This window comes from Adiantum capillus-veneris, chromosome 8 (genome assembly GCF_014529385.1).
Source record: "Adiantum capillus-veneris isolate H3 chromosome 8, ASM1452938v2, whole genome shotgun sequence".
NCBI lineage: Eukaryota > Viridiplantae > Streptophyta > Polypodiopsida > Polypodiales > Pteridaceae > Adiantum > Adiantum capillus-veneris.
The window spans coordinates 169,365,546-169,378,665 of record NC_140938.1 but is presented as its reverse complement, the minus strand read 5'-3'; the positions used below and the strand labels follow the sequence as shown (position 1 = coordinate 169,378,665).

General features: G+C 46.3%; 1 protein-coding gene and 1 pseudogene across 1 annotated transcript in view; one reads left to right on the top strand and one right to left on the bottom strand.

The window, feature by feature from the left end:
* The window catches only part of LOC147453335 (uncharacterized protein At4g37920-like), a 104,037-nt gene extending 93,309 nt beyond the window's left edge, over nt 1-10,728 (bottom strand). The window contains exons 1-2 of the mRNA XM_086518729.1: nt 10,475-10,728; nt 9,946-10,358 (exon numbers count right to left, since the gene is read on the bottom strand). Coding sequence (XP_086374855.1) covers nt 9,946-10,358; nt 10,475-10,667 — 606 coding nt within the window. The 5' untranslated portion in view covers nt 10,668-10,728. The remainder of the gene's footprint in view (nt 1-9,945; nt 10,359-10,474) is intronic.
* A 644-nt stretch (nt 10,729-11,372) lies between these two features.
* LOC147453334 (glycine-rich RNA-binding protein GRP1A-like) lies at nt 11,373-12,846 on the top strand (annotated as a pseudogene).
* Nucleotides 12,847-13,120: the final 274 nt, after the last annotated feature.

Sequence of the window (13,120 nt, the reverse complement as noted above, 5' to 3'; positions counted from 1 at the left end):
AACTGTGTCATGCCAAGGAAGAGACATGGAATGTGACTTCCTAACATACAAACTTTTCAGCTTTTCCTGAACAATCCGCATACATTCGTGCTCATTCATGAGAGAAACGTGCTCAACATACAATATGTCATGCCTAGGAAAAGGGATCACATAACGATGCTGACTAAAATAAACGAAACATTCACGAATGAAACACTCGAACAATGCGTGCGTATCAATCATGCGAACACATAATACTTCCTGTGATGGCTCTTTGGACCGAGGCTCGATAGCCAAGATCGCTTCTTCCTGAAGGGGTTCTGTGGACCTAGGCTCAAGAGCCAAGATTGCTTCTGCTTGAATGATCGAATCGTCCTATGGGGGTTCTTTGGACCTCGACTCGAAAGCCAAGATCACTTCTTCGTGATTGATCGAATCTACAACGAGGTTAGCTTCGCTAGAAAAAGCATCCACTACCACATCATCCTTGTGAACAATCACATCATCTTCATGCAATTCATCATGCTTGTGAGAAATCACATCTTGATCATGCAAATCATCATGCTTGTCATTGTCATCCAAATCATTATGCAAATCATTGGCATCCAAATCATCATGCTTATCATTGTGCTTCAAATCATCATCATGCTTCATACAATCATGCAAATCCTGTGTGTCATGCTGTGGAGAAGAAGAGATTGAGAGAGTCTCCGTCTCCTGAATCTCTTGCATCTGTGTCGGCGCGGGATACAAGAGTCGCAAGAACTCTTGCATCTGTGGGTCGCGCCGTTCTTTGCTTGCCTTTCTTTCGGCTTCTGTTTCTGCTTTTTCTTCTACGTGTCTGCGTTTCATTTCTACCCTTCTTTCCTTAAACATCTGCTTTAACTCCTCCATAGGAGTTAGTGCAATCTTTGTCGTAGATGGGGAAGGGTCGGAAAAACCTCCTGGTGGGGAAAATTCTTCTTCGCCTCTCTCATGCTCATCACCTCCAAGCGAAGTATCCATTCCGCTTCGAGTGATGATCATTCTGAAGTCGTGGGTTCTTGTGGGTTCTTGTCGTCTGGGTTCTTAAGTTCACGAGGAACTTGGGTTCTTGAGGGTCTTGGATTCTGAAGTTCACGAGGAACTTAGGTTCTTGGGGGTCTTGAGGTCCTTGATTCGTGAGAATCTTGGGTTCTTGAGGTTCTTGAGGGGTTCTTTCGCTTGCAAATCGCGTTGGAGAAGGATCTTCTCTTCACCCGAGTTCTACTCCTTCCTGCAGGCGCACCCCTTGGCGGCCTTGTGCTCACACCAAGGTTGCTTTTTTCCACATCACGTCGATTGGCCGGCCGCTAAGTGCACGGTCCGCTCTCAATAAGTGAAAATAGACACAAGGGGAGACTGGACAAGCCCTTCTTTCTTGGGATTCCTGTCACTCTTCAACAAAACACGATTAGGAATCGCCACGCCCAAGTAAACTTGGGTTCGTGTGATCGCAACAAGCAAAAAAAAATCCTTGTGGTTCTTGTGGTTCTTCCCTTGAGTAATGCAGAACACTTCCAAAGCTCTGATACCAATGTAAAGTGCAGCGGAATGAATGTTGTTTTTTCTCAAGATTAGTGATCTTTACTGCTCAAGGTTCCTTTTAGTTCTTAGGGAAAGAGAGAGCTTTCCGTCTTGTAGAGTGTTGTGGTCACGAACAAAGTGAGTGGATATTGTGCGTGGAGGTGAATGAGACTGAGAGAAGGAGAGAGAAGAGATACGACACCGAGAGGTTGTAAAACCCTCCTCCGAAGGCCCCACTCTCGTCGGCGAGTGGTTTACTTTGATAGCACAAACGTGTACAATGCGAATGCAATGGACTGATACAAGTTGGACTATGCCGATGACGATGATGGTGATGACGACGGCGACTTGATGGCTGAAATCTGAGATCTTCTAATTGTTGAATTCTGGGACTGTTTCAGTGGCTGAAAATGACTGTTTTGGCTGCGTTTTTATGGTTCAAAATGGGGGAACCTCTGCAACCATCTTCGGGGCTAATCTGCTACTGTGTATAGGGCTGAAAATGTTGTGGTCTGATGCAGTGTAGGGATGGAAACAAAAACGCTGACTGATCTTATCTCTTGCCAAAAACGCCAACCAGATCTGGGTCAAAGAACCAAAAACGTTGGGCCTTGGGCTGAAATCGCTGAGGTTTTGCAAGGGTTCTCTAGCGTTAGTAAATCCTGTTGCTGCTACTGCTGGTAATGGGGAAAACGGCAAGCACTTGGGAATGATGGCGATAGCTACTGAAGATGAAAAACGCCAAGGGAAGTGGGAGCATGGCGAGGGTCTACTGCTTGGGGGGGGGGGGGGGGGGGGGGGGGGTACTGCTGAGAAGTTGCCTGTTGAGCGGGAAGCTCCTGCTGCCTCTTCTGCCAGAAAGTGCTAGCTTGGGTTTGCTTATATATTAACTTAGCAAAATTGCCCTACCTACTTTTGTTGGAAAGTCACTTAAAAATAATAGGTGAAAATCCCAATAAATAGGAAAATAGCCTAAATGCACTGGAAAATTCGCCTAACTGATGTTAATGGATTCTGATGGGAATTCCGATGATCATGTTGTGTGCAACCGGAGGATATGCATCTATGCTAAGTGACTGGGCATGCACGGTCTACGAATAGACTCACAAAAGTGCCAGACCACTGCTAATCTAGGCTTGACTGAACTGATTGAGCCCTGTTGTGGTATAGCTTGTCCACGGACACATAGGGTTGGGATGTGTCACGTGACATCCCCTCCTTTTCAAAGTGAGGTACTGATACCAAACTGTATGGCGTCGAGGGAGATCGCCAACAGCATCCGGAATCCTGGAAGGGACTCTTCGCCGGCCCACTCTGATGTGTGGGTCGACCGGTACTTGAACTTCATAAAGGTATGCATCGCTTGCTTCTTTGGGCCGCGCTGAAAGCGACACAAAGTCTTCCGTGGCTCCTTCGATGATTCAACTTCGTCTAGAGTGCTGCTTCTTTCGTCTTCAAGAATCTCCATGGCTGAAAATTCATGAAACCATCTCCAACACAAAACCATGAACAAACCCATTCCATGTAAAGTGAAGGAAAAAAATCTTGTCTTCTCTAAAGACTGTGCATGCAATGTAGATGAACATAGAGACGGAGTGACAACCCGTTCACCCAACACATGCAAACAATGAGGTCGAATCTTTTCTGTTTGATCGAAATCAATCAACTGTGGCAAATCACAACGGAAATGCCTATGCTTGGTGCTCATACAATCATGTGTTCTTTCTATAACTGTCATGCCAAGGAAGACACATGGAATGCGACTTCCTAACATACAAACTTTTCAGCTTTTCCTGAACAATCCGCATACATTCGTGCTCATTCATGAGAGAAACGTGCTTAACATACAATGTCATGCCTAGGAAAAGGGATCACATAACGATGTTGACTAAAATAAACGAAACATTCACGAATGAAACACTCGAACAATGCGTGCATATCAATTATGCGAACACATAATACTTCCTGTGATGGCTCTTTGGACCGAGGCTCGATAGCGAAGATCGCTTTTTCCTGAAGGGGTTCTGTGGACCTAGGCTCGAGAGCCAAGATCGCTTCTACTTGAATGATCGAATCGTCCTATGGGGGTTCTTTGGACCTCGACTCGAAAGCCAAGATCGCTTCTTCGTGATTGATCGAATCTACAATGAGGTTAGCTTCGCTAGAAAAAGCATCCACTACCACATCATCCTTGTGAACAATCACATCATCTTCATGCAATTCATCATGCTTGTGAGAAATCACATCTTGATCATGCAAATCATCATGCTTGTCATTGTCATCCAAATCATTATGCAAATCACTAGCATCCAAATCATCATGCTTATCATTGTGCTTCAAATCATCATCATGCTTCACACAATCATGCAAATCCTGTGTGTCATGCTGTGGAGAAGAAGAGACTGAGAGAGTCTCCGTCTCCTAAATCTCTTGCATCTGTGTCGGCGCGGGATACAAGAGTCGCAAGGACTGTTGCATGTGTGGGTCGCGCCGTTCTTGGCTTGCCTTTCTTTCGGCTTTTCTTTCTGCTTTTTCTTCTATGTGTCTGCGTTTCATTTCTACCATTCTTTCCTTTAACATCTGCTTTAACTCCTCCATAGGAGTTAGTGTAATCTTTGTCGTAGATGAGGAAGGGTCGGAAAAACCTCCTCGTGGAGAAAATTCTCCTTCGCCTCTCTCATGCTCATCACCTCCAAGCGAAGTATCCATTCCGCTTCGAGTGATGATCATTCTGAAGTCGTGGGTTCTTGTGGGTTCTTGTGGTCTGGGTTCTTAAGTTCACGAGGAACTTGGGTTCTTGAGGGTCTTGGATTCTGAAGTTCACGAGGAACTTGGGTTCTTGGGGTTCTTGGGGGTCTTGAGGTCCTTGATTCGTGAGAATCTTGGGTTCTTGAGGTTCTTGAGGGGTTCTTTCGCTTGCAAATCGCGTTGGAGAAGGATCTTCTCTTCACCCGAGTTCTACTCCTTCCTGCGGGCGCACCCCTTGGCGGCCTTGTGCTCACACCAAGGTTGCTTTTTCCCACCTCACGTCGATTGGCCGGCCGCTAAGTGCACGGTCCGCTCTCAATGAGTGAAAAGAGACACAAGGGAAGGCCGGACAAGGCCTTCTTTCTTGGGATTCCTATCACTCTTCAACAAAACACGATTAGGAATCGCCACGCCCAAGTAAACTTGGGTTCGTGCGATCACAACAAGCAAAAAAAAAATCTTGTGGTTCTTGTGGTTCTTCCCTTGAGTAATGCAGAACACTTCCAAAGCTCAGAACACTTCCAAAGCTCTGATCTTATCTCTGGCCAAAAACGCCAAGCAGATCTGGGTCAAAGAACCAAAAACGTTGGGCCTTGGGCTGAAATCGCTGAGGTTTTGCAAGGGTTCTCTAGCGTTAATAAATCCTGTTTGCTGCTACTGGTAATGGGGAAAATGCCAAGCACTGGGGAATGATGGCGATAGCTACTGAATCTGAAAAACGCCAAGGGAAGTGGGAGGATGGCGAGGGTCTACTGCTTGGGGGGGGGGGGGGGGGGGGTGTTGTTTACTGCTAAGAAGTTGCCTGTTGAGTGGGAAGCTCCTGCTGCCTCTTCTGCCAGAAAGTGCTAACTTGGGTTTGCTTATATATTAACTTAGCAAAATTGCCCTACCTACTTTTGTTGGAAAGTCACTTAAAAACAATAAGTGAAAATCCCAATAAATAGGAAAATAGGCTAAATGCACTGGAAAATTCCCCTAACTAATGCTAATGGATTCTGATGGGAATTCCGATGATTATGCTGTGTGCAACCGGAGGATATGCATCTATGCTAAGTGACTGGGCATGCACGGTCTACAAATAGACTCACAAAAGTGCCAGATCACTGCTAATCTAGGCTTGACTTAACAGACTGAACCCTGCTGTGGTATAGCTTGTCCACAGACACATAGGGTTGGGATGTGTCACGTGACAACTGAGCACTCCCCGAGACAAACGGTCTGTGGTATGAAGCTACTCAACGACTACCTCGTCACTGTACAACCAAACGCTCCCTAGACCGCAATCTACGTCGCTTGGAGGTTCAAGCATACAACCAACCGCTCCCCAGGCATCGGCTTGCGTCGTTCGGAGGTTTTCTAGCATACAACGAAACGCTCCCCAAGCTTCGACTTGCGTCGTTCCGAGGTTTTCAAACAAAACCAAAACAACATTTCTCACTTCTCCACCTTGGAGTAAAATCACCAATCATTGAAACCAGTATCAAACCAGAGTCAAAACAATTCAAATCGGCACCAAAACAGGTTCAAAACAGATACCATCCATTTCAAACAAATTCCAAACAGGATCACCAAACAAGATCAAACAGAACTGCAACTTAAAAAGAATCTCGACATCAGTCGAGCTCGAAAAGTCAACTGACTTTCCATCCTAAAACCTGCACCAAAAAATTAGGGTTAGGTTCATTCTATAGGGTCGTAGCCGAGCACAACATGGTCCATCAGCTCTTGGACAAAAAGTGTTTCTTTGGCGGCGATGGTAGTCCCAAGATAGCAATCGCACTGGACCTCCAAGGTCATTTGATAGTGAAGAGACATCTACTAGGAGATGTCGAGAAACTTCAAGTTATAATCTGCTAGGGTTTCCATGGCAAGCATTTCAAGATACCCCACTCTGCTAGAAGTTGCACTCCGAAGAAAGATGTCAGAAACCATATAACTTTGGGCAAAAAAAAAATTCCCTTGAAAGCTTGCCAAGTACTTGGAGTATGCTGCTTGGTAGCTATAAACATCTGCATAGTACTGTCTCTCAGAAGAACGGCAGCTCGAAACAAATCTTGGATCCTTCTCTTGCAAGTGATCTTAATGGCTTATGCCCTGTAAGACATGAGCGGTGAAGACGGGAGCGCGCTCGATGCGCGATGAAGTAAGGGTGGGAGTGGCTGATAAGTCCGGGTTGGAGGGCGAAGATACCTCGCATAAAGTCTCTGGTTTGCTCTATCTGCTCTTTTGTGGGACCGGTATGCTTTCAGAAAAGCGCACACCTGATGCTCTGATACCACTGTCACAAGACGGGCACCACGTGCCAATAGAAAAGAACAGACTGAACAGACTTTTAGCACTTCAATAACAACTGAATTAAAAGAGAGAGACGACACGCGACACGGAGTGGCGGAATTCCACCCCATAGAGTATTGGCCCCAAACCTTGAAGCCCCTTTCGGAATTTCTTTATATTGCAGTACAAGCCGGTACTCCAGACTCTACACCTTCTCCAGGAAGCATGCCAGAGAATGAGCCCTAACCTCATATTTAAAGGCCCTTGGCCTAAAAAGTAATAAAGCCTTTAAAACTCAAAAGCTTATGGTCCAAAAGCAAGCCAAAAAGCTGCCAGCGTAAATCACGGAATTCCGTACAGCCTGCCACGTCAACCAGCGCAAAACACGGAAATCCGTACAACTTGCCACGTCATCCTGCCATTGCAATTTTCGAAAAAAATTTGCCACGTGATCAACTTTTGCGTGTGCGCGGGTCCTGCTTTATTTTAATCCTTTATGTCACTTGGGGCCCCATCGAACGGGGTCCCCATTAGTTGGTAGGACTTCTTTTGTTACTTGTTCTTCTTAGGGTTTAGGCCCCTTGGCCACATCTGTAAGTTGGCTCCATTCTTTAGGCTTTGACACATCAGTAGTTTGTTACAGCAGACTTCTCAGTCTGGCTTTTCCCTCATCTTGGATTACCCTATCTACTGACAGGACACCATCAGGTGGTGGTCCGTGCGGTCTTTCCGTGACTGCTGCAGCTTACGGTAGCTTCTACAGTGCAGACTGTCTAGTCTGGCTTTCCTTGATTCGGAGAACATTTACGACGCAGATTGCTACATATGGCCTTCCTGGAGTTTTACACAGCTTAGCCACTTGGCCACACTGGGTTACAGGTTCATGCATTGACAAGTTTCCGATCATTCTCATGATGGTTCCTGGGCTTCTCCATTTTCTCCAGATGGTTTGACTACAGACACCACCGATCCTGTTGGGCAGGACACTTGCAGGTCTATTGGCACTTCTTTTACGACAAAGGAGTTGTTTTCACACTCAGTTTGGGACCTTCATGAGTACCTTCATACAGTATCGGCGGAGTACAACAGTTTACTACATTGCTCGTGACGGCACTTTACCATGGAGATTTCTTGGCGGTTGTGACACCCCAGACTGCTGCTACACTCGCGGAGTATTGTCCTTCAGTGGACATCGCAGCAGACACCTTCATCATTTGTCTCACATCTTCGACATCAAGTGCTGAGACGAGGGGTTTTGGTTAAACCACTCTGTTGCTTCACAGGTCTAGGGCATACTTGTACAGCTAGTATGTCTCCGGGCTGGCCACCCATAGTCTAGGTTGTACCTAGTCCGACCGCCCGAGTTTGGGGCCGACCACCCACTTTTGTCCGGGCGCACACATATATTTTCATGTATCATTTTTCTGTTGGGTCGTGAGGATTTTCATCAGGCCTTGCCCTACCTCCCCTTGGGCACCTATTTATAGGGCCAAGGGGAAACCCACTTCCATCATACAGATTGTACTAAGGGTCTTCTGCTCATGGTAGTCATGGGGGGCTGATCGCCCCCTCTTCACCATCTCTCTCTCTCTCTCTCTCTCTCTCTCTCTCTCTCTCTCTCTCTCTCTCTCTCTCTCTCTCTCTCTCTCTCTCTCACACACACACACACACACACACACAAGAAGTACCGGAAGTCCTCTAGGGCTATAAGAAAAATGCCGACAAGGGCCATGAAACCAAGCCAAAACCATAAGCTAAACATGGCTTGAATGTCCCAACACGAGAAAACTCCCTCACACTCGTTGGGACAGCCACAAAACAGCCCACTCCCTAACACGTGTCCCTAGGAGGAACTGGGACCGACTGAACAAATCCACATAGATGCCATAACTCTAACATGGAGTATGACTAATGCTCAAGTCACTTTGGGCAAATTCACAATAGGATGACACCTATGCAAACTCCTGTCCCTGGGAGAAACTGGGACCGACTGATGAAATACAGAGAGATGTCATAACTCTAACATGGAGTATGACTAATGCTCAAGTTATCTTGAACAACTTTAGGCAAATTCACAATAGAATAGACACCTATGAAGAGAGCTGACTTGGAGGTACACTTGGAGGTACGGAAGATGATCTCTTCAAAAGATATGGCTATAATCTTGATGATGACATTGACTCCCGACTACAATGCTTTCTACTTAGCCTTGATTACTTCGTGAGGACCAGTGATTTGACATGGGAGGAGCTTGTTCCCATGGTGCTAGATCAGGAGGACTAGTTCAAGAGGTCCAAATTCAGAGGGGGCTCAGAGGCCATGGCTAGACAATCGTCCAAGAAAGGAAAGCAAAAGGTACAAAAGGATGATACTTGTGGTAGAAAAAGCACCTACTATGTGCGCAAACCTTGTAACTAAAGAAATGAAGTGACAAAAACGTCAAAAGTAACAATGCCACAAAATATAGCAACAAAACAAAAGAGATATACCTAGATGATCAAGGATAACCCTAGATTCACCCTTAAAAGAAAGTGCAAGATATAGACCATCGGCTCCATCATGCAAAGTATTGACTAAATACCACGACATCCCCACTACAGTGTCAGTGCCCAATATTGGACGTAGAACTAGGTACTAGCATATGCTCCCAAACACGACACACACCACACGCACACACACATGAGTATACATCAACACAAAGTTCAGCATGTTAAGTTTTTGTTATGACTCCGGAGGTTAAGGACAGACTCAGCCGTAATGAAGCCTAGCACTAAAAGAAGCATGGAATTAGAAAAATTAGCACAAAAATGAGATAGTTGATAGGGCATACGCACCACAAAAGATGAAAAAAATTAGCACAATATCAAATGCTCATAACTCTGACCAAAACTTCACAATGTGAAGTCTACATGTCCGAAGTATGACTGAAAAACATACCTAGATGAATCCAAGATAAGACCAGCATCACCCTTAAACAAAATTGCAAGGTATAGACCAATGGTAGTCACCCACAAGATAATGCAACCATCAACTCCATCATGTATAGTATAGACTAAATACCACGACATCCCACTAATGTCGTCACTGCTCAATAGTGAGTGTAGAACTAGGTACTAACATAGGCTCCCAAGCACAACACACACCACAAGCACACACACATACATCAACACAAAGTTCGGCGTACTGGGTTTCTGTCATGACTCTAGAGATCAAGGGCAAACTCAGCCATAATGAAGCCTAGCACTAAAAGAAGTATTAAATCAGAAAAATTTCCACAAAAAAGATAGAGACACCATCAGGTGTAACTCTTTCAAGTTTCTGCAGTTGAAGCAACAATGCTACAAAAAAGAGCAAGTAAACGATAAGAACAAAAAACATAAAACACTCCAACAAGTGTACCTCTTTCAGTTTTCTGCCCAGCTTCAAGAGATTGCCCTTTTTTTGAGGATCCAGTTCTTGTTCTGCTCTGGCTCTACAACGCTTGAAAAAGTGTGATCTGATGTTACTCCATTCTTTCGAAAAAGCCAACAGCTTTCTCCACTCTTCTGGTGTGGTTCTCTCTACCAGGAAGATGTCAATGAGCTTGTCAGCTACCCTGATCATTCGATACCCATCCTCAAGCACATTTCCACCATCATTGCTAGTTGCATCTTCCCTATGGACATGTTCATCCTCCCCATCTGCAATTGAGCCAGAATCTACTCTGGAATGGGGCACATTATCCTCCTCTTCACTCTGTCGATTGTAACTTGACTTGAGTGCTTTTGAGCTCTCAAAAGGCTTTCCATGAATGTTATCTGTTGCACTAGGCCCTGATGATACAAGAGGACGGGGATACTAATAAACACCCATTCACAAAGGCGGGCTTGTAATACAAAACAGAGAGAGAGAGAGAGAGAGAGAGAGAGAGAGAGAGAGAGAGGAGTACCTGCATCTTCTTGGAAGAAACTGCGAGGCGAAACGAAATGACGCGATTGGCAGGAGAGTGGAGAGGAACTGAGCCGGAAGCAGGGAGAATACGGGAACGAGAGAGTGGGTCGGGGGGCGTAGGAGACGGGATGGGAATGGGAGTAGAAGATGCCCAAGCAGTCGGAGCAGCATGGCACGCTCATACCCGTCATTTTGGACAACTCTTTCTGGAATCTCGACTCCTAGAGTCCTTTCACAAGACACTTTCGCCAAGACTAAGGCGGAAGAAAGAAGCCTTCACAAATCTGGTGCCGCCTAGTGTCAACAGTGTGGAGGAGAAAAAGTGAAAAAGTGAAGGGGGCTGAGAGAGGCCATCAACTCGGGGGGGGGGGGGGGGGGGGGGGGGGGAGGTTCGGAAGAAAAAGTGAGGGCCGGCGGAAGAGTCCCTCAACTCCAACCAATCAAATTTCACCATGGAAGATCGACGTCCCTTTGCATTTTTCTTTCGTCGCCTAGTCTGAACCCACCCTCAGGTTGGATACACACCAACAACGTGCTTGCCCATCTCACCATGGGACGGGCGGGCAACGTTTACAGACTGTGCAAACAAGTATTTTTATGTATTTAATTTCGCAACCCTATTTCAGCGAGTGTTGGTTAGCTGATTGGTTCAGCAGTCCCTTTTCAGGCGTGGGGTCCGCGGCTCAATCCCTGCCTATCTTTGCACGGGGGAGCTCCGCTACCCAACTCATAGCCAGAGCGAGATTCACGTAGCCTGTATTTTTTTGACACACCCCTGCCACGTTGGCGCTCGCAATGCCTGCCCATCTTTGGGCACCCCGGTCTGTAAGCACCCTAAGGCTGGGTTCACACCGCCTGCCCCTGCTTGGGGAAGACAGCATGACGGGCTGCGAAAAATGGGCAGCGCCCAGCAGCGCCAACTCGCCCGTCCAAGCATGGGCAGAGGTTGAAATTTGAATGTCGACCAGCTTAGCCAAGTCCCATGGTCAAACCAATAGGCCTAAGGGTCAAACCAATAAGCTAAGGCCATGCGTTGAAATCTGAACACTTTTTGGCTTGCCCAAAGGGCAAAGGCTATGGACATGCCTTCTCTTTTTGCTGACTAAAATAGAAAAAAAGTTGAGTTGTATTTTCAAGCATTTTTTGATAGGTCAAAAATGCTAATTGATTGAAATAAGATAGTGGGCAGTCATTTGAATGAAGAGTTTGGACATGTCTTGAGTTTTTGAATATGAAATGAATGCATCGCTAGCCAGAGAAACCGGAGAGGAAGGGACAAATTTATTTTTGCGTGCATGCTAACCAGCTAGGGGGAGAAACAGAGAAATAACAAGGTTGCAACTTGCATCCTAGCATGCTTTGCACGCACGAGGTTGAGAATTTCCCTTCCATGCTTTGTGTGCATAAGCCTTCCCCCTACTTGTGACTTTCAACCTTGGTGATTCTTACTGCAGGGTGGTACTGACTATGTCCTCCCTGACCGACCGTCCCTCCCAACACAAGGCAATCCATAGTGCACATTGTTGCAAGGCAATCCACAATGCACATTGTTGCATCCCCTTCTGCCTTACGATGCTCCCATAAGCCCCATCCTTCATAGTTATGTAGCAACCCAGAGAGAGAGAGAGAGAGAGAGAGACTTCCCTTTTTGACGGGTTTTGTCTTCTACAGGGATTGAGGAACCCTCTAGGTTAGATCTTCTCCTTCAAGGTTTCCTTCCTTTGTCACGGTCTCGAGCACAGCTGCCGCTGCCGTAGAACATTGCTGCTTCATGGGAGCTCTAGTCTACCAGCGACCAGGGTCTCGAAGATGCCTTGATCAATCCCTACAGCCAACAATCGAGTCCGAGGTGACAAATGATCGGGAAACTGGGTCTCATGGGTTTGATTTTGTCACCTTCGCTAATGAGCAATCCATGATGGACACAATTGAGGGCATGAACAGAAAAGATTTGGATGGCCGAAGCATCACTGTGAGCCAGGCCCAAAGCCGTAGTGGAGCTCCTGGAGGTGGCTATTGAGAATCCGGAGGTGGGAGTGGAGGGTATAGTAGTGGCTCACGCTATGGTGGAAGGTGGGTATGGAGGAGGATATGATGGTGGACAAGAGTGCATGGTTACGACTGAGAAGGCGGTTAATGCGGCGAAGGGGGGGAGAAACGGTTATGGTGGAGGAAGCAAGTTTGGCAATGGTGGAGGTCCAGACTCTGGCAGCTGGAGGAAGAATTAACAAGCGTTTTTTGTTGTTTGATGACTTTGCAGAAGTTCAAGAAAGTTCGGTGTTTTTTCAGTGTTTATTTGTATTAGGCAAATGTAGAGTTTTATGTATTGCTAGACAGCTTGGTCTTTTGAACAGGGATGATGAGAGGTGACTCCACTTTTTTTTTTTTAAAGAGAGCTTGCCATGGTTGCTCCACGCAGAGCTCGCCCCCTCTCTGTCACTGCCATGATCTCTATGCCCGAGTCTCGACTCTGTTGCTTGTGCCGACCACACACACACTTCACGTGCTTTGCTCAAGTGATGTTAGACAGCACCAAAGGTGGCCCATTTGGCTTGAACCAATGAGACAGAGAGAGAGGTGTGCCTTTGCACACTTGCAAAGAAAGACCATCCTTCTTGCGCATGCTTCCAATGATGTAGTCCTC